At 40.5% G+C, this 22,165-nt stretch overlaps 1 protein-coding gene across 2 annotated transcripts in view; it reads right to left on the bottom strand.

Annotated features, from left to right (window-relative positions):
- The window catches only part of ZNF521 (zinc finger protein 521), a 316,517-nt gene that overhangs the window by 29,971 nt on the left and 264,381 nt on the right, over positions 1 to 22,165 (bottom strand). For both annotated transcript variants that reach the window (XM_055559451.1, XM_055559450.1), the window contains 2 exons: positions 4,918 to 5,049; positions 2,337 to 2,452 (listed from right to left, as the gene is read on the bottom strand). In XM_055559451.1, coding sequence (XP_055415426.1) covers positions 2,337 to 2,452; positions 4,918 to 5,049 — 248 coding nt within the window. The remainder of the gene's footprint in view (positions 1 to 2,336; positions 2,453 to 4,917; positions 5,050 to 22,165) is intronic.

The following is a 22,165-nucleotide window of genomic DNA, read 5'->3' as shown; positions in this document are numbered from 1 at the left end:
TGAAAGAAACCTGGAGTCCCAGAGAATGTGTTTAATTGCTTACTTTTGTCTGCTAGCCAGTGTGCCACAGGTCACCACTGCCAGAGTGTGGGGTTGTTTTAATGAAAGACACTGAAGTGACCACCAGGTCAGTAGTGGTGTTGTTGTTTAGTTAGTAAGTCATATCCCACTCTTTTGTGAGTCCGTGGACTGTAGCCCACCAGGTTCCTCTGTCCATGGGATTTCCCAGGCAAGAAAACTGAAGTGGGTTGCCGTTTCCTTCTCCAGGGGGGTCTTCCCGACAAGGGATCAAACTCACATCTCTGGCTTGGCAGGCAGATTCTTTACCACTGGAGAAGGCAATGGCACCCCACTCCAGCACTCTTGCCTGGAAAATCCCATGGACGGAGGAGCCTGGTGGGCTGCAGTCCATGGGGTCACGAAGAGTCGGACACGACTGAGCGACTTCACTTTCACTTTTCACTTTCCTGCACTGGAGAAGGAAATAGCAACCCACTCCAGTGTTCTTTCCTGGAGAATCCCAGGGACGGGGGAGCCTGGTGGGCTGCCGTCTATGGGGTCGCACAGAGTCGGACACGACTGAAGCGACTTAGCAGCAGCAGCAGCAGCAGAGCCACCTGGGAAGCCCGCTCAGTTAGGGTTAGGGTTAGCATTAGAATCTACAAAAGTGAACTTGTTGCAAACTTTCCCCCAAGAACACTAGCAGGAAGCCAGTCTCTATAGAATCTCTACAACTTTGATTTTAAACTATTAGGAATTCTGCTTCACAGTTTACATATTAATTAACAGCATCATTAGGCATACTGCCCATATCCTTTAAAATCAACACAAAAGACTTACCCTTCCATACATACTGCAATAAGAATATTATGTTTTCCAATAGAAATGTAGGTTATTTTAATGACATGTACTTTTAAATAATAGTCTAACTTGGTCTATCTTCTGTATCCAACACACAAACACGTGACGGAGTAGAATTCTTTTTTTTGAAGTGATGAAAAGTCTATAGCAACTTTCAGTTTGGTGCATTGACTCCTCATAACTGAATGACATCACCCATTCCTTCATAGATTTTTTATCTTATGTCTTTATTTGCTATGTGTTTACTGATAGGATAAAAACTGAGATGTTATTAACAAACTATAAATTCCTTATTTTGATACAAAATTCACATAAATATGGCTTCCCTACAGCCCAAGGAACTCTAAAGCTGCCCTGGGGTCCACAGTGTGGGATGGGAGATGAAGGAGTGGGTGGGGCTTTGGGTCCCTTAGTCCTACCTCAGCTATGTCAACCACAGCAGACCCTCTTCTGTTTATTTAGGGAATTTGATACCAAAGGAAAAAACATCATCCTTACCCTATTTTAGTCTAAATTAACTTTACGGTTAATAATAATCCTCACAATAATGAAATAACTGGATTCTAATTCATTCTCCTCCAAAGGCACCAACAAGATTTAATAGAAAAAAAAAGTATTACTCTTATATCATTCCATCTGAAAAGTGAGGATATATATTAGACCCATTTTTTTCAGATGAAGTAAGAAGAAAAAAACATTTATTTTCCTTATAATAAGTGACATTTCTGGGTTAGGATCCAGGTCTCTGACTGATACCAGCCTATTCAGAATAGTCAAATTGACCAAATATTTCTATTCTATTTTAGAGTTTATACCCCATATTCAGAGCTTTTATTTCATTTTACCTAATAACAGGCCTGTGAATGTTACATCTATCATTTCTTCACATCCGAGGTTCAGAAACATTATTGACAAGCACAAGGTCACACATTTTGCAAGATTCAAAGCTAACATCTTTGGGTACCAAAATTTGTACCCAAAGGCTGCCAACTAAATAATAATGATTCTATCCCGTTAAGCAGAAGAAACATATTGGACAAGAGTATAGCTTCTTTCCTCTCTTCCCTTCTCCCTTCCAATTTTAAGCCCCTCAGGACAACAATAACCTGGACATCCAGCCAGCTTGAAGCCCAGTGGGAACAGAACATGAATAAAACAGGGTTTGGGAGAATGGGCCTTGACGAACGAGGTGAATGATCCCACAGTCCAATAAACCTGACCCTGCAGTCTATCACACTGGGTCAGAAGGTCCAATTATAGGTCTGTTCTAGTTCTTTTTATGATTGACAGCAGCCAGAGGCAAAATGACTTTGGTGTCTGTTAATCCAGCCTCTAATTTTCCCTTTGCCCCAATCCATACAAAGCATCATGGTGGCCCAGGGTGAGTGATACGGTGAATCCAGACTTAAAATGCCCTTGTTTCCTATAAGTAGAGCAACTGAGTTCAATGCCAGGCCTCCCCATGGGGACATTACCTGCAGCTCTGTTTGGAAGAAAAACTTCTGTGGACATTGTGTGCAGTCGTAGATCTTGTCTTCTTGTCCATGGGCAGAGAAAATATGCTGCTGCAACTTGTTTGCTTGAACAAACACTGAAATGATAAAAGGAGAGTGAACTGGGGGTTATTTTCATTCCAAAATGCCCTCCGTTGATGGCTCCCTGTGAACAGCGGCAGAGGAATGGACCGAATGGAGTGCCTTCTGGGTGTGACCACTGCCAGGGTCCGGGGAGAGCAACGTCACACATGCTTAGGGTTGGGTCCCTGGCTTTTGTTAAGATGCACTCTACCGAGCACCTAATTCAACACAAACAGCTCCAAAGCAAAGGTTTCTCGTGGCCCTGCTCCCCATAAATCTTTTAAAATGAAAATTGTCAAACGCACAGCACTGTCTGAACAGAAATGACTCTTATTTCTCAGCAACCCACAGGTTACAAAATCATAGATGCCAAAACCCAGTTTATTGCATTTGCCTAAAGTTACAGCTAGCAAACAGTTCTCTATTTAAATGTGTTAATGCTAAAAATGATATCCCACAGCTACTCTGGGGCACTGTCTATAAATGTGAAACAGAACGGCAGGTAAATTCTCTTTGGATACTTTAAGATCAACTCAGCCTACACATGGAATGCAAGGGTTTCAATAATATAAACATGTTCAATTTTAATGACTACAAAACAAGGCCCTAAGACTGTGTAACAGTTTACCTAGGAGACATACTATTAATAATTAAATTGTATATGCCAGAGGCAGTGTTTGGGTTGGGAGAACTGACTTCTGATGGATGCCTGGTGTACTGTGACCTAAAAAAGTTTGCATCTACAATATTAATCTGTATAGGCAGGGAAAGGATTTATTAAAGATGTTGGCATTTGACTTTGACTCTATTCTAATCATTAAAATTATTCTAATTGCCAGCCAACCTAAAATATTAGAATATTGTTCTTGTGAGTCATACATTTTAATCATATTTCTCATTACTTTAAACATCTATCAGATTTCTTCTTGCACTTAACATACTTTATATTGGAAGAGGGGGTTTTTTTGTTTTGTTTCTAAAATTACTTCAAGATACACTAAACAATTTAGGTCTGTCAGCGCAGGAAAAGCAGACCATTCATGATTAATGCATTTTTGTCTTTTACCTACATCAACCCAAAGAAATGGGGTTTTGATACTGATTTGCAATGAATCTCCATCTAACATAGCGCATTTTACGAGGCTCCCGGCCATAACATGAAGGGGCTATTTTACTAGGGGTCTTAATCATGAAGAGATCTATGACCAGTCCTCCTTAGGAAGACTTACTCTGAACTTTTATAAAGAAGCCAGACTCCTGATGCATTGTATCTTTAGACAAATACTATGTTATAGTAAAAACACATATATATTTTTTAAATAATAAGTTGGAGGAATCAAAAAATAGTTCCAAAAGAAGGAGTGGCTGAATGGGATGCAAGTACTGAATGAAGGAGCCTCCTGGGCAAATGGTAAAGACAGAACCACCAACACAGTCTGGTAGTATTTCACTGGAACATAGCCTTTCACTTTTGATTTAATTACAGGACAGAAATCTACAGGCTGAATGCAGTGAAGGTTAATAATCAATGCTTTGGAATTTTGCTCCACAAACCAAGAACGTGGTCTTAAGAGAAGGATATATTTTTGTTTTGTTTTGCTTTTTCTGACAAATAAGAAGGGCACATAGCCTTGAGGGGTTTGAACAATGAGTCCAAGACACAGGCAAAATAATCACAAAGGATTTTCCAAAATAACTTTGTCACTGTTACAGGAGCAGCAGAAACGTGTGTGATCATATTTCAACCCCAAAGGGCTTCAAATTACAGTTTCTGATTTACTTTTTTTTTTTTTGCTGCTGCTGCTGCTTCTGCTGAAAACTGTAATGTTACAGCATCTCATAAAAGTTTCTTCTTAAAAGTGTAAACATAATGTTGTTGTTCAGTCGCTAAGTCATGTCTGACTCTTTGCAACCTTGTGGACTGCAGCCCACCGGACTCCTCTGTCCTCCACTATCTCTCTGAGTTTGCTCAAACTGATATTCACAGGACATAAGACCTCATCTAATCTGTCTTTTTAGTTCAAAGAACTGGGGGAGGGTTCTAATAATGACTTTAAATTTCATATGGGGAAATGTTATAAAATTCTCTGTGTTTAAATAACAGACATGTGTTGACAACACGGCTGACTTTCAGTCTCACGTCTTGCTATGAAAAAGCTCCCTTTGTCTTGCTAACCTTTTAACGTCGAGGGGAGAAAAGTGAACGGAACATGGATGTCATTTTAGAAACGGAAGAGTGCAAACTTCTGAGAGAACTTAAAATGCCATTTGTTCATCCTGACAGTTAACCTTCCTGACCGTCTGAGCCTTTAAAGTAGGCAGCAATCAATAATGCTAATCAGCAGAAATCAAACATCTTCTCCCTAAATTGAACCGCAGTCAGATCTGTAAAAGGCCACAGCAGTGGGAAGTACGCCTTGGTAGGAAAGACGTGATGTGGCCACGAACCTCTCCCGAGTTTTCCAGATCATCTTCCTACCTGTAAAGCAGACGGGACACTTGAAGGTACCGCCCATCCCTTCGAAGCTGTGCTCGATCAGGTGGCACTGGAGCTTGGCAGGGGAGTCGAAGGTTTGGCTGCAAAGTTTGCACTCGTGGTTCAGCCCTTCATCTGTCAAGGAAAGCACGTGAGCAGAAAAGTTGACACCCATCACATCTTTGACAGGCTAGTGAGTTACCTGTAACTCTGTACGTTAAACTCTTTCCACCAAAAATCAATGATTAGTAGTATATATGGGTTCTGGTTAATTTCACATTATTTCTGAATTTATATCAATTGAAAACATTTCTGGAATTTAAAATCGAATGATAGTCACAAGGCAGGTTTTATCTTATGGCGGTGTGTGTCAAGCTTTGAAAGTATAATTGGTAAGTCAGTAATGAGGCATCTCCCTTCCTCTAACTAGTAAGACTTTATGTATGTTCAGTTGCTCAGTCGTGTCTGACTCTCTGCGACCCCATGGACTGTAGCCCACCGGGCTTCTCTGTCCATGGGGATTCTCCAGGCAAGAATACTGGAGTGGGTTGCCATTTCCTTCTCCAATCAAGACTTTATAGGCTGTGTATTTCCAAAGTTCTAAAACAAAGGGCCCATAGAAGAATGAACTACTTCCCCAGGCTTATCTTCTGGTTTATCTAGAAGGTTCTATAGCTTCCTAAAAAAAGTAACCATACTTTTTTTTAGTCGTTTTCCCATTGACACAGATTTTTCTACTTCTAAGATTTTCTGGCAATTTTGAAATATTACTAATGCTCACAGTATTTTATAAGTGTTATTTTCCTGACTGGCACTTCTATCCTCCATATATTCTGAGTGTACTGTTCCCTTCATTTTGTAAGACAGTCTCAATTTTACCCCCCCAGATCTAGACTGCCTGTATTTCTCCAAAGGCACTTTGATGAGCTCCAGGCTCACTTTTGACTAGTCCTGGAGTTTTCTTTGATAGCTTAGAAACAAAATGGTAGAAAAATATTTTAATGTAATAACAATTATTATATAAAATGAAAAGTTTGTGTTGTAAATATAAAACATCATTTGTATTTTTTTTCATCAAAATGTTTATGAAATTATGCATTTAAGGATTATTCTAACTTGTTTCAATTTTCAGTTATAAGAAATGAAAACCAGTAGCGTGAGAATAAACAAACCATTGCTTTGGTGCCTACTGTGTTTTAAGACTGAATTCACTGAGTTTAACAACAACAACTACTCTTATTCCCCTTTTAGAGATGAGAAAAATGATGCTCAGAGAGTTGAATTGACTTTGCTCTGAGTCATAGGACCAGTTCTTGGTGGAACCAGAACTTAAACCCAGGCAGCCTGGCCTCATGGTCCATGATTTTAGCAGATATACTATGTCAGAAACCAATTATTCCCAAGACTCTCATCAAGAAAAGTAAGGGCTAAGCAGCTTCAGTTTAACCTGAAATGGTATCAAGTTATACTTTTATCTTCTCTTATTTGCAGTGATTAGAAATGCTACTAAGGAATATCTGTGTCAGACAGTCTAGGTCAAGGGAACGAAAAATACATTCCCACTGTAGGGGTAATGAGTCTACACTCCAAAGTTGCTTCCTTTGAGTCAACACAAGAGGCATGCAGAAATCCTTCACCAGTTGATATTACTGGCAACATAAAGGCCCAATTACAAAGTGAATTATTATTAGCTAACTAGGAGTAGAATCACTCTATTTGTATTCCTAATCTTTCTTCTCACACAAGTGTGAGTCTTTAGAAGCAGAGGATTGGAATTTGTAAAAAGAGAAGCAAAGCACTAATTAAGCCACCCAGTACTGTCTACATTTCACAGGAGATAAAAACCTACTCTGTATTTGGGTGGCACAGTAAATTCCTTGATTATAATTATGTAAGAAGGAGTTTAATTGTGCATACTGACATGACAAGGGGTTATACAAAAAGCTTTAGGGATTATATAAGATCAAGGGTTTTTCATCTGTTCCCTTCTCTCTCTCTTTTTCAAAACCCTAAAGGCACCAAAATTTTTCTAAATTTTGGATATTTAGTAATATAAGAACCACTGTTTATGATAGAGAATTGGGTCAGTAAGTTAACCATCAGAAATGCTTGCCAAATTTAAATGTTTTCTATTTCCTCAACGCTGTATACCTTTCTTGTGATGGTAAGACGGTAACTAAGAGTTCTAATTTCATCCTTAAGTTATGTGTTTTGCACAAGAACCAAGATGTGGTCTGTGAATCTGAGGAGGTGTACACATTTGTTCCAGAATTCTTGAACTTACAACATTTGTTGAGGAAAATATATAGGCCTGGGCTTCTCAGGTGGTGCAAGTGATAAAGAAAACTGCCTGCCACTGCAGCAGACAGAAGAGAAGAGGGTTTGATCCCTGGGTCGGGAAGATCCCCTGGAGAAGGAAGTGGCAACCCACTCCAGTATTTTTGCCTGGAGAATCCCATGGACAGAGGAGCCTGGGGGCTACAGTCCATGGGGTTGCAAAGAGTCAGACACGACTGAAGGGACTTTAGCACGCATGCACATGTATGTAGGCCTGATGAGTTTTCTTGGGAATAATGACTGACTGTTGCTGCTGCTGCTAAGTCACTTCAGTCGTGTCCGACTCTGTGTGACCCCATAGACGGCAGCCCACCAGGCTCCCCCGTCCCTGGGATTCTCCAGGCAAGAACACTGGAGTGGGTTGCCATTTCCTTCTCCAATGCATGAAAGTGAAAAATGAAAGTGAAGTCACTCAGTCATGTCCGACTCTAGCGACCCCATGGACTGCAGCCCACCAGGCTCCTCCGTCCATGGGATTTTCCAGGCAAGAGTACTGGAGTGGGGTGCCACTGCCTTCTCTGAATGATTGACTGTTACATGAACATAATGTCAATTATGCAAGTGAGGGTGATCTTCAATGTGATGTTATCTTTCAGGACTAGGAGTATTTTGTTTAGCAAAATAATATAAGGAAAAATAAATAAGATAGTATAAGGAAAATGTCCTCATCAATTTTTATTTATTTCCCATTCTAAGAACAGAGAAGTTCGGTCACAAAATGTTAAATACTCAAAATTGAGTCCAGTGAATTCACAAAAAGGTGACACATGCTCATAAAGTATTCATGCATTATTAGTGTAGATTTCTTTTTCATGAATTTCATGCTTTGAGAGGGCACTTATAGCAATGATAATGACAACAGCAGCCAGCATTTTCAGAACTCTTTATAGTTTAAAAGCACATTATAATATTAAAAAAAATGTTGGAAGTTCTATCTGTCTTTTATTTCGAAGTTACCTAGAGGTCTTTTCCAACAAATAACTTGTCCTAGTTATTTGAGTAGGAGAGAAAATATATCTGAATGATTACACGGCAAATGACAAGCAGACATCAGACATGCCCACCCATTTATCCTGCTGTTGTTAACTTCTCTGCTCATCCCCATGTTCAGACTTACTTATCCTCACAGGGTCCAACGATGATGAATGAGAGAAAGAAAGAGAGGGGAACCCAAAACATTTTCATAACTGGTTAACATAATTCATTCTGTACTTTTAAAAACTGAAGTAGGGGGAGAGAGGGTAATGGGCAACTAATTAAACTTATTTATAATAAGAATTTAAAAAGTTTATACTTAGTCTCTGTTGAACTCTGCTGTCATTCTGCATGTGCATAGTGTGGCTAAGGGCAGTTTTCAAAGAATTTCGAAAACACTCTTAGTCCTGGGGGATCAAGCTGAGCTAAGCTCTGTTTCCTTTCAAAATGGAGCTTCCCTCCTTCCTTCTTCCTGTCTGGTAGATCCTTAAGAACAGTACCGGGTAACCATGGTTTCCCTTAAAAGTCCACGCTCATGAGGGGCCGCCATCAACACCTCCAACTTCGGGTCAGTTTAAGTCTTAGACACTCACCTTGTTTCCTAAAGATGACAAAAGCTTAAAAAATTCAATTGGGGTAACCATTTGTGCTCTCTGGAAAGGTAGCAGCTGACAGTAATTGGATAATACAGTCTGACTCATTTATTAAAAAGAGATTCTGAGTCAGCTGATTTAATAACCATTACAATATTCCATTAAGAACATAATAGGCTAGAGCAGCCCTATATTTTTATTAAGAGTGATAGGGGGCATCTATGGAAGAATCTTCAGGATTTTTCTTCCTCTTTTTTTTTTTGCTTATCTATAGTCTTCAGATTTTCTATAATAAGCATAATTTACCTTTATAGGTTACTTTGAAAATTAAAGAATAAAAACACTATCTTTTCTATGTGTGTGCTATGTCGCTTCAGTGGTGTCTGACTCTTTGCTATGGACCGTTGTCTACCAAGCTCCTCTGTCCATGGGATTTTCCAGGCAAAAATACTGGAGTAGGTTGCCATGCCCTCCTCCAGGGGATCTTCCCAACTCAGGGATTGAACCTACATCTCTTATGTCTGGTGCATTGGGAAGTTGGTTCTTTACCACTAGCGCCACCTGGGAAGCCCAATCTTTTCTACACCTTACTAATAAAGATTGATTACAACTCTGAAATTTTAAATGCCAAAAAGACAGAAAATGAGCCATATTATGAAGTATAGAAAAAGTCCAATTCTGAACATTAGACTGAGAAGTATTCCAACCAAATACACGTGAAAGCATAAATAAGCACATGTAGAGAGAGAGAAACATCACTATGCATATTATCAACTGAATGAAAAGAATATGGAGCTTTCAATACAAACCCATACCTTTTCAGAACGAACAGAAAACGCCCCTTTCTCGTATCCCAGTGCAAGGGAGCATGCATGCCACCAGTACTGTGGATCTGATGTCAGAAAAGGCAAGCGTGAAGCTCTTACCACTGAGAACGTGTTGGCAGCCAGCAACTTCCTGTCCTGGTCAACTGCTTTAAAGCATGATCAAAGACAGTTTGGGTATAACTGAGAAATCATTTCACATGTATATAAAGTTCAGCTAAAATAATTATTTCCATTTGTTAATCTCCATTTAAATGTGAACATAAATGTAAACAGGAATCAAGTCTACATAGAAGAGACTGATGCTAATGTAAATATTTACTCCAGTATTAAATGTTGCAAAGGAAAGAATCTGAATACATAATTGCAATGCAACCTCATTGCCTTTACTAGGGAATGTGATAATCATTTACTATAATCATGTGCCCCAAGAACAAAATCTGTTCCTCTAAGGCCAGTTCAAAGGGGAATGATAATTTCTCTCTCTCCAATTTATAAAACCTGGACAAACACAACTATTAATCAGCCAGTTTTGTAACAGAAAAAAATAAGAGCTACCATTCAAGCACAACCCAGGTTATAAGCTCCAACACAGCAATTGTTAGCGGAACACAAGACACTGACATTTCAATACACGCTTTCAACAAGAGAAGCCCTTTCAGCAGCCTCCAGACTGTGTGTCCCATGTTTATACTCCTTTTCCTTCAATAAAAACGAAAATCTAGAGCAGCTACAAGCAAATGTTCAGTGGTTGACTTACATGCAGCTGTTATCCCAGGAATCACTGGGGGACCCCTAATATCGTCTGATCAACACTGCAGCCATTACTGAGGACCAATTTGTAATGGTTTATAAGTAGAACTCCTCCCGTTTACCCTGGAGACTGGCCAGAAGGGTCCTCCAGCCTCTTGCACCGCATAAATCTACAGGCTAAAGTCCAAAGCGAGAAGCCCCTCCTGGTACCTCATCACGTGGCATGGGGCCATCCTTGAAAAGCTCTGATCTGAGTGAGAGTAAACTCTGCCCTTGGAATCCAAACAGAGGAATCAAATGCCCTGCAGCTGCAATTTTTCCAGTTCGACTGTGTATACCACCACATCCTTCTCTATATTTTTAAATCCAAGAAAACTCTGCCCTAAACCAATTCCCAACCCCCAACCCTTATACTTTGGCTTCTCCTCTTCCCTGAGTTAATTTCCAAGCACACATTTATAAGCTAGGGGTCTGAGGAGTAACAAAGAAAAGCCACACATGACAAAACTCACCCCTCGGCTACGCTGGCTCACACTAGGAACCAGGAGTAGAAAAATAGGCTGACTGTACTGTAATTTGCCATGTACACAGCCAGCACATCTTTCTAGGTCCACAGTGCTCAGGCTACTGTAATTCGTTGTGTTATATACAGTACATATTTCACAACAGTAACACAAACACACTGAGTGCTAATCTGGCAATGGGGAATATTACTCAGTCCTCAAAGTTGGCCAGTAGATCCGTCATCACGCCCCCAAAGTAAGGCAGCATTTGAGAGTACTGAATATAATATGAACGCTTTCTTTACCCTGGGCTTCCCTGGTGGCTCAGATGATAAAGAATCTGCCTGCAATGCAGGTGACCCAGGTTCTGTCCCTGGGTTGGGAAGGTCCCCTGAAGAAGGGCATGGCAACCCACTCCAGCATTTTTGCGTGGGAAATCCCATGGACAGGAGAGCCTGGTGGGCTACAGTCCATGGAGTCGCAAAGAGTCGGACACAACTGAGCAACTAACTCTTAACACTTGCCTTACCCTAGTTAAAAAGTTCTACCCTATTCTTTTGAGCAATTCAACATGAAAATGAATGTTGCCTGAAGACTGTCACTGCATTTTCTTGGATTTTTCTCAATGGTAGTATGAGAATGTCTGGCTTGTATTTCTATGCCACACAAGAGAGGAATATGCGATATAAACAAGACACTCCCATTAAGACAGGAAGGGCACTGGGAATCCTGAGAGTAATTGAGTTATTTGAGTAATCGGGGTAATTGAGTAATTGGGTACCTCGGCTTTGACTATCCATACACAAAATACCTAACCCTTAAGTACATCAAGAAAAGCAAAATGATAAACATCCCTTGTGTCTCAGTGAGAATCATTTTTCCCAAGATCATATGTCTTTATTTATTTTGGCTATGCTGTGCAGCGGAGAAGGCAATGGCACCCCACTCCACGACTGAGCGACTTCACTTTCACTTTTCACTTTCATGCATTGGAGAGGGAAATGGCAACTCACTCCAGTATTCTTGCCTGGAGGATCCCAGAGATGGCGGAGCCTGGTGGGCTGCCGTCTATGGGGTCGCAGAGTTGGACGCGACTGAAGCGACTTAGCGTAGCGTATGCTGTGCAGCATGAGGGATCTTAATTCCTCGACCAGGGATTGAACTGGTGCTCCCTGCGTTGGGAATGTGGAGTCTTAACCACTGGACTGCTAGGGAAGTCCCTCAGCTAGAGTCTTATTTCAAGGACACCTACAAAGTGCAGGCCTACACTGAACTCAGTTACTACCTGCTTTTGGCCAACAGTCTAAGGCTGTGATGCTTTTGGCCAACAGTCTAAGGCTGTGATGCCTTTGGACTTTATAAGCAAAGTCACTGATACTGACACTGTTATTTCCTGTCTTGAACTTCTCATTATCAGCAGGGCTGGAGCAGGAAATGATTCAACTGGGGTCGGCTGCATTGTACCCAGCAGATTTTAAAGAGCCCAGGGGCTGCCTCGAGCCCCATAAACATCAGCAGCTTGGAAACTAGCAGGAGGTCCAGGTGGGTTGGGATGGGAGAGGTAGGCAGTGGGATTTCAGATGCTCTGAGAGGCAATATCGTCCAATTCCTTGGCTATTATTATCGGTGGTGGGTAGCAGTTATTAGAATATTCTCATGTAGGAGAAAACCCTGGAATGCTGTTCAAACAATAAACAATAAAACAAACAACACACTAAAAAGGTGGCTTCCCTTTGGCTGCGGGGACTCGGCAGCGACACTGTGGCTCAAGTTTGGGATCAGGGCAAAGCACAGAGACTAAACATACCTTTCCGACCCGATTTTACCTCCAGGTCTGCGTCCCTTTCTTTACTTTTCAAATCTAAACATGGGCCCCGTAGCTGAAGGCCCAGAGTGTGTATTACACAGTGCCAGCAGGTAGCTTTAAAGGCAAAGGTTTGGGGCTGAAATGTTTTTATTAAAAAAACAGAAGACAAACATCAGTTTTGGGTAAGGTACTGGTAAAATCACTTTGAGCTCCTCCTCACCCTACTCCCCAAACAAAAGACACTCTTAACTAAGGAAAGAAGAAAGAGCACGTACTTCTTAGTAACAGTACTGTTAGCTCTGAAAAAGCAAGAGTGAAGACGGGGTGGGAATGAGGATGGAGACCCACGAAATCTGAAATATAATCTCTAGTTCTGCTTAGAAACTAGGGTTGCTTTAAAAACTATTAACTTATATAAAGCTTTGACTTCACTGTACGTCGTCACGTTCCACTGAAAGGGGTCCGGTTTATTTGAACAGGCCATTTCCCCCTTATCTATGTTCACCTGAAAGTAACCCTTTCTCTTTTACAAAGTTTTCATCACCCGATCATTAGTGCTCTTCTGCTCTCTCAGTTCAGTTCAGTTCAGTGGCTCAGTCGTGTCCCTCTTTGCGACCCCATGGACTGCAGCACTCCAGGCTTTCTGGTCTCTACCTCGACAGAAAAGTTTCTGGGCACACAGGATAGTCTAAAAACATCCACTTCTGCATCACGTAATAATTAGACATACAATGGTGACTCAATGGTAAAGAATCCGCCTGCCAGTGCAGGAGACAGGGGTTCGATCCCTGGTCCGGGAAGATCCCCTGAAGTAGGAAATGGCAACCCATTCCAGTATTCTTGGCTAGGAAATTCCATGGACAAAGGAGCCTGGGGGCGGGGGGGGGGGGCTATTGTCCAGGGGGTTGCAAAGAGTTAGCCACTAAAACAACAACAAAATGATTGGAAATGGCATGCTCCCAATTTCTCAATTCAGTAATACATTTCAGCTCTTGCCTCTCCTGTTAAAGAGAGGTGGGTGCCAACCCTAGACATCTTAGTACCAAGAGAGTGCCAAGAACTTTGGGGTTATTCATCAATTCATGCTACAAGGCAAGTTTCAGGAGGACAAGGGCACTGCCTACTTTGTATTAATGCTTGCCAAACACCTAGAATAGTGCATGGCTCAAAGTTGAGACTCAATGAATATTTATTGACTCTATAGCAAATATATACTTAGCTGCTCCTATATTTAATTTCACTTGAACAAAATGGAGAGACTAACACCAAAACAATGTTCATTAATCAATTGAGTTTTAAAAGTTTGCTCTTTTCCCTCATACATTAAAAGCCTTTGCAATGTGACACATTTAGGCTAGCCAAATTCACCTTATGTTGCTTGCCTTCATTATTTTTTGAAATAAGATTAAAACATTCTGGCAAATAAAGCATTAACAAAATAACTATCTTATTTGCCAACTTATGTCTGGCAGGAAACTGATGAATCAAACTTATCCCTTATTTCAAGAAGGAAAATGCTATTCTGCATTCAATATTTCTGAAATACCAAAAAAGAGAACCATGTGAAAGAAGAGATAATTACCTTCTATTTGTCTCAAGTCACCAAGGAATCTCTACAGCAGACATCCATGACCCCACAGTTCATGTTTTAAGCAATTTTTATTACTCGTTATGTATTCTTATATTACAAAGCTCTATTCTTTCAACTCACTGGTTAAATCAGATATATGCATTTATTACCCTCTTTGCTTGAAATTTCTCTTGTTTGATATGAAATACCTACTGTTAATGCCCTCACATCTGGGACTCACTGGGAGAAGTACAGGTATATCTACCTTCAAGCACTGTACAAAAAAATTAAATTGGTAAAATCAAAAGAGGACAGTTCATGCAGCATGGACTAAGTGTAACTGGCTTTAAAGTTAAATCTGCCAGGAAAGCGTCTTGGAGAAGTACAACTTCTTGGAGATGGTACAACTGTCGATGTGAATTCCACACGGTGGAGGGCCAGCCCTGCCCCAGACACGGTCCCCATCAGGTGTGTTTCTGTGCTAGTTGATGGCAAGGGGCTTCTTTTTTTAAAATCTTCTTCTTGGCATAAGGCCACCGGTTCTCTGAAGGAGAAAGTCTTTCCAACACCGAAAACCTGTCTATTCTTGCTAGAAGGGGTAGGTTGCTATTGTTGATGATTTAAAAACAAAACAAACAGAAATCTCCAAATCAAATCAAAGAAAGAAGTTCACCAGCTTCAGTAAGTTTTACAGATTCCAACAAGCATGGGGGTTTTTAGTACCAACAGGTTTAAGACAAGAAACTAGTCAGGCAACTTCCCTGGTGGTCCAGTGGTTAAGACTCAGTGCCCCCAGTGCAGGGGACACGAGTTTAATCCCTGGTCAGGGAACTAAGCTCCCATATGCCACATGGCATGGCTAAAAATAAATAAATAAAAATAAAACTATAGAAATGCCATGAAAAAAGATAATAAAGACAGAAAATGCAGTAGATACTTGAATAAACATTAAAAAAAAAAAAGAAAGAAAAAGAAACTAGCCAGGCAATTCCAAAGCAAATTATCTTTCCAAGAAACATACTTTTGATGACTTATGGAAAAGATGACATCTTTATTCCTCAACCATGGTGTTTAGAAACAGGATTCAACACCAAAGCTTAAGTCACATCTTATGGGGTATGAGGGTCTAAATGGGGCCAGAATCCCCCAGATTTCCAAAGGCACGTCCCCTGCCCCTCTGACTTTGTGGCTGTGCTAAGGAAGTCTGGAGTGGCAATGCAAAGATTGCAGTACTGCTCGTTATTTGCAAATGATTCACATTTTTATTGTTCTATTGGTGTGACCTTAGAAACTCGGCCTTGAAAAATTAAAAAAAAAGATAATGGCGCCATAAACGCAATAAGAGTTCTAAAAACAGTTTGTTGGAAATGTGCTGTGAAACCTGAATTCTTCTAATCAGACGATGCCACCCCTTAGAGAAATTTTCCTGTGCATTATTAAAGTGATATACTGTACTACTAGTTAGAGCTCCATAACCTTTAAATTGCCCAATTGTAATTAAGGCCACTAGTTTTATTTAGGAAGGTTCAAGGAGGCTTCATTTAAGTTGGCTTAACTAGTGTGAATTTAATGTCATGCTGCCAGAAGGCAGAGGAGCTCGCTGGCCTGGCTGTTCTGTGGCACATGTGGCTATGGGGTCATGAATTCTAAATTAAGCCCAGATTTAAAGAACCTACAGATACCGGAAGTAGCTGGGTGTGTGCAACTAAGTATGCCCACGTTTGCCTGCATGCATCATTCATTCATTCATTCATTCATTCCATGGGCAGCTTCCTCATTTGGGAATCTAAACACATCTGATTATTTATAGTGAAGGAGAAGGGGGTTAAAGTTACTGTTAAAGGCATAGTGATCACTTTCATTGCAAGGTGAGGCCTAAGCCCATGGCCAATCTGCATTAACGATTTTAAATAAAATAGTTTATTTACTTGCAAATCTGTAGGAAATCGCAATCCACTCCAGCATTCTTGCCTGGAAAATCCCCTGGACAGAGAAGCCTGGCGGGTAACAGTCCATGGGGTCGCAAAGAATCAGACCTGACTGAGTGCACACACACTGTTATGTTATCATCTACTATGAGATGATAGCTCTCTAAAAAATGGATTTTCTTTTCAAACAGCTAAAAAAAATTATATAGTAGATCAACTATACATCAATCAACAACGATCAAGTGATAAAAAATAAAACGTGCATATAACAAAGTTGTAAAGGCAGGAATGTTATTCTCATTATAAAAGAAATTTGAAGAAGGAAAACGTACAGTTGGGTATATGAGGAGGAAATAAAGTGAACTATTTGGACAGGCCACTCAGTGGAGCGCTGAAAATAATATATGAACTTCACAGAAAGGGCAGCACATCCAGGACTGCAAACAAAAGATAAGAGAGAATGGAGGTCCTCAGTACAGAGACGAGGAGAACCAAAGGGTAGCAGAGAAAGAAAACACCTAAGGATTTGACCTATGTTCAAAATTCTACTGGATGTGAGCTCGAAAACATTCATCTCTGGATAGAATGCTGGCAATCTTCTGTGGCTCCAACGGCAATAATGATAAATGAATTTCTTTACAGCCAAGTGGCTCAAACAGCCAACTCCATTCCCACTATATAATTAATAACAATAAGCAATTAAAGAGAAGAGCAGGCTACAAATATAAGGTGTCAAAATATATTAGCAAAGAAAAAAAACAAACTGCGACATGCTTAAAGAAAAATAAATGTACAGGGTGTGAATCTATGTACAGTTTCTTCTTCCATGCTCTGTTTTAGATAAAGCTTTTCATGCTTGAAGAAAAATAGTGGATGGCATAAAACTACTGTAAGGTGATTAAGATCCCTCCAAAAGCAAATAATACTCCCCGTGCTCACAGAAATCAGAAAAGTGATATGGAAACATGATTGTGAAGGCACGGGAGAGCTGGCTGACCCCAGTTTGGCGTTCTCCTTTTCCTAAGAAATATTCTAATAAATACCTCCCCAAACTATATTTGTTGACTCATGTGTTTTCAGAGATCCCAGAACATTACTTTGTTTTTGTTTTTTTTTTTTCATGTAAAATCAAGAAGCAATAGACTAGGGATGTGTAGGCAGAAGGACCGAGTGAATGTATGCATGTATGCTAAGTTGCTTCACTTGTGTCTGAGTCTTTGCGACCCTATGGACTGTAGCCCGCCAGGCTCCTCTGTCCAGGGGAGTCTCCAGGCAAGAATACTGCAGTGGGTTGCCATTCCCTCCTCCAGGGGATCTTCCTGACCCAGGGATCAAGCCTACATCTCTTACGACTTCTGCACTGGCAGGCGGGTTCTTTACCACTAGCACTACCTGGGAAGCCCTGGGTGAATGTATTTATTTGGCTAAATGCTGGACTGTTTGCTAGAGGTTAGAAGGGGCTTTGGAGACAACAGGCTTGTTGAAAAGATGAGAAAGTTGAGACTAGAGATAATATTAATTAACACGTCCACCCAGGCAAAGCATTTTGGTCATGGCCAACCAGAATCCAGAGTTCCTGATTCCAATATTAAGTTCTTTGGGTTCTTTAAGCTCAGATTTAAAGTCGCTGGGTGTGCACTTGTACGCATCCCCAAGTTTGCCTATGTATATCATTCATTCACTCATTATACTGGCAGCTTCCTCATTCGGGAATATAAGTATTTTGATTATTTATAGTGTGAGGAGAAGGGGGTTAAAGTTACTCTTAAAGGCATAGTGGTCACTTTCATTGAAAGGTGGGGCATAAGGCCATGCCCATAAAACTACACTGGCCTGTCAAACCCTCATTTAAGTTTCTTCCCTCTTAAGTACAACAATTTCAGTATCAATTATGCAAAGCAAAAGTTACTGTCTCTCTAGGTCTCTTACTCATGTGCAAAGAATTATTTATACTTCCAGGCCACCTGGTCCTCCTTTGCTCCCTGATAAGAAAAAGCCTGAATTTATTGCAGTCCACATCATCCCTGATTTCCTAATCAAACTACCTACCTATGATTAAGGGTCTGCTACATTGGAGTAGGAAATGGCAACCCACTCCGGTGTTCTTGCCAGGAGAATCCCAGAGACAGGGGAGCCTGGTGGGCTGCCGTCTATGGGGTCGCACAGAGTCGGACACGACTGAAGCGACTTAGCAGCAGCGGCCCTTGTGACAGCACCCCTCTTCCCTCTGGAAAGCAGAGCCTTAGCTGGCTTGCAGTGCCCGTTGGTAGTGGAAAATTAAATTTCCCATATCTCACGATTCTGCGGAAGTGCTAGGAACACCATCCTTGGTAAAGCACGCTGGGCTGAGCTGTCAATCTGGAAGGAACACCCATCATCACACAACTTACAGCGCTGAAGGCATCCATGGCCGAATGCAGATGCTTCCTCCCAGTGGCCATCGCCCACTGATGTGCTTAAACTGTCACCTGAAACCCTTGGAGCCTGGGCTTGAGACTTTACAGAATTATCATTATTCAGAAACAAAGACTGACTTCTTAGTTCCATCCTGCCTGTAGCTAATTATACTTCTTCAAGTGCCTGAGTCGTTCCCTGATACAGTACTAAGTGGAATATTTGGGAAGAAAATGGGACTCCATGCATATCTTAAGTGTGTAGCTTACTATTAATAAAAAAGGCAATGTCATGCTTCTGCACGGAAAAATAAGAGCTCACTATGTTCCTCGCCTACATTTCTTTCTTGGGCTTCGGTCTGGATACACCAGCACATCTAGACACTATGTGCTGAAGCCAAGATGTTACCGGCGTACCAATGAATCATGCTCATTCCTAGTTCCTTCTGTCTGTTTCCTATCAGTCAAGAGCAGCAGTAGTGAGAGTTACTATCTACTGAGATGGGAAAAAAGTAGGAAGAGAGGGAATGGGGTGGGGTGGGGAGAGGAAGGAAGGAAAGAAGGAAGAAAGATGGAGGACTCATGTTGTAACAAAAATTTCTGCCTTATTTCTACTCAGCTTGGAAGTAGAGTGAAGAAGCAGATATTCCTAGGTGTTTTGCTAGGTCAAAAACCAAAGCTAAAGACTATGAAATGGAACTAACAAAAACCATGGATTAGTTAATAAGAGTCTCTGTTAAATGAAGAATGAGACATGATAATTAACAACAGCTCTTTCTCAGATAGCAATTCCTTATATTACTTTCTGCAAAGCTATTAAATATTTCTAAGACTATAATGCCAAATTATAAAGATGCTTTGGGCACCATAAATTTTTAATCCCCTATCTTTATGACAATTTTTCTAAGACCTGAACCAGCTAATTGAGGATCCATTCTAAAAATGTAAATATTGTATACTCTGTCGATATAAAGAAGGGTGATAATTTCCTAAGACAACGGACATCTATTGAAAAAAAGTCACTAAAATACCTATCAACAGCTTGAAGCATTTTATATATTTAAAAGCTCTTCTCTGCCCCCTGTATGATGTGATGCAGTCAGCACAGAATTACAATGCTGTCTTAAACAATCTAAGTAGAAATCTGAAACACAAAATTATAAAACTAACATCCTTTCTGAAAGCAAATCATATTTAGCTCACTTGTCAATATCATTGTCAGTAAAGGAAAACGCAAAAGTCCAGGATAAAAGGTGACCCATGGTGATATCTGGGCCTCCTTCTCTTCCTTTGCTTCTGAAAATCAACAGCAATATTTCGTTTCTTAAAGACAGAGATTAGCATGAGGGTTTTTATATTTGAGAATCTGGAGAAAAGTAAATACAGTGTATCATTTTATAGGAGAGTAACTCTTGGGTAAGATAGAGGCGAACAGTCTGATATGAATCAGCAATGAACAAAGTCCTCCTTTGTCTGAATATTGGAGGGAAGACAGTTCCAAAATTAAAATGAGAGTAGGTAAATAATAGATTAGTCTTTTGTGAATGTGCAGAAGCGAATAAAGTGCGGTCACTATTTTTGCATTTTTCAACCCATCACGATAGCTGACCACGCATAGATACTTAAACATTTAGAGAAAAATGCCCAGTTAAAAAAAATAAATTTTCTTCCCCAGAATGGGAAGACAAGCATCCTTCATTAAATATTCCAAAACGTTAAAAATAAAATAAAACCTCAGAGAATAAGATGTAACTAAGACTATCCCATTACCCTTACGAGTGAGCACGTGATCGATGGGGAAGCTGTAGATAGCATGTCGGCCAGACGAGTCCATTTTGAGCCTTCTTACTCCACCTAATGCACCCACAAGCAAGTGGTCCCCCTTCAAAAGGGAACAGCATGAGAAAGAATTCTGTGCATCTCTTTAGATCTGTGCCTCTAGAATCTGAGCACCTCTCTTTTGAAATGAATATTAGAAAGTCTGCTTTAAAATGATAACGGCAGGAAAATTCCAAATCAAAGTAGTCACTGTGGCCTTAACTCACCCGATTAGGTCTACATATTACCTCATCTGCTGCTGATCATACTTTGTGCTCAGGCCAACATGACTTTTAAGTGCAAGAAGCTGAACGAAGTGTCTGCACAATTCAAACCCAGCTCCCCCAGCCCTCACCTTTTTTGGACACCCTCAGAAGAAGGAAGGCTTCCCTGGTGGCTCAGCTGATAAAGAATCCACCTGCAATGCAGGAGACCTGGGGTCAATCCCTGGGTTGGGAAGAGCCCCTTGAGAAGGGAAAGGCAACCCATTCCAGTATTCTGGCCTGGAGAATTGCATGGACTGTATAGTCCATGGGGTCGCAACGAGTCGGACGCGACAGAGCGACTTTCACCAGAAGAAGGAGACTCTTATCAATACTAATACAAGGTACATTTTCGTCTCACTGACCTCTACTTGAGGACGATTATATACATATAACAACTCATTATATTTACAGAGCATTTTACAACATTCAAAATGTGTGATGTGGGTGTATATACTTCGATTCTCAAGTTAATCTGCCTAGTAAAACAGACTGGTCCATGTTAACCCAAATCCTAGGAAGAGTATACCTCAAAGTCATATGGGTAAACTGGTAGAACTGGGCTCAGATCCGGGTCTAGGCTCCAGATTAAGGGAAGAAAATGATTACATTTCAATGTGGAACCAAGTTTTTAGTTTAATCATCTATGATACTTAGTTTACTGGGTCCCTATGTTCAGGAAGATGGGAGACCACTCAGCAGATTGTGTTGATAATGTATTTAATTAAGGCAGTGATTCACCAAGGGAGAAAAAATTAGAAACATGTACTTTCATCAGGGACCTTTCTGATGATCTGAATGGTTTATTTCAGTGCCCTTTGAAAGTTTGAGGCCAAACATAAGACACTCTTTTTTGTTTTTTAGCCTATTATTTTTGAATTTATCAAGACTGAATTCAAAACTTGGCATTCAAAAATCTGACTAATTTGTGAAGGAATTATGGATATGATTCATTTTATTAACTAAATCTGCTTTTAAAAACCAAAAGTCACTATTTTCAAACTGTGTGAAGCAAGGCAGAATCATTTGTTTCCCAACAAATGGTACCAGTTACAAGGCTGTTTTCTCTCCTGCATGTGGAGATTTTCACACAGACTGTTAAATATAACTTACTGCGTTGATTTGGAAAATACCAAGAAAACTGTATACTCTACAGCTCAAGTGACTGGAGTTAACAAAAACAAACAAACCCTGCCTGGCCCCCAGAAATGTAAATAAAAAGTTAGATTTCCCTGTACTACATTTGATTGCATTAATTGATGTTTAAAAAAGTCCGTTGAAAATAAAGCCCAGCAGTAGCATTTTTCTTTCCTAAATCACAATAGCAGCACATTACAAACACTACCAAAAGGTCCCCTGGTACGTGTGTAAAGTTCCACTCTGGCAGTAAAATGCTTCTACTGTGTGTTCTCCATTTCCATCGCTACCCTCCCAAATATGTATGAAAGCAGGTCACAGATGCAATTAAGCCTGCCTGCACATTGTTT

Source organism: Bubalus kerabau, chromosome 21 (assembly GCF_029407905.1).
Source record: "Bubalus kerabau isolate K-KA32 ecotype Philippines breed swamp buffalo chromosome 21, PCC_UOA_SB_1v2, whole genome shotgun sequence".
NCBI lineage: Eukaryota > Metazoa > Chordata > Mammalia > Artiodactyla > Bovidae > Bubalus > Bubalus kerabau.
This window is presented reverse-complemented; position numbering and strand designations above follow the sequence as displayed.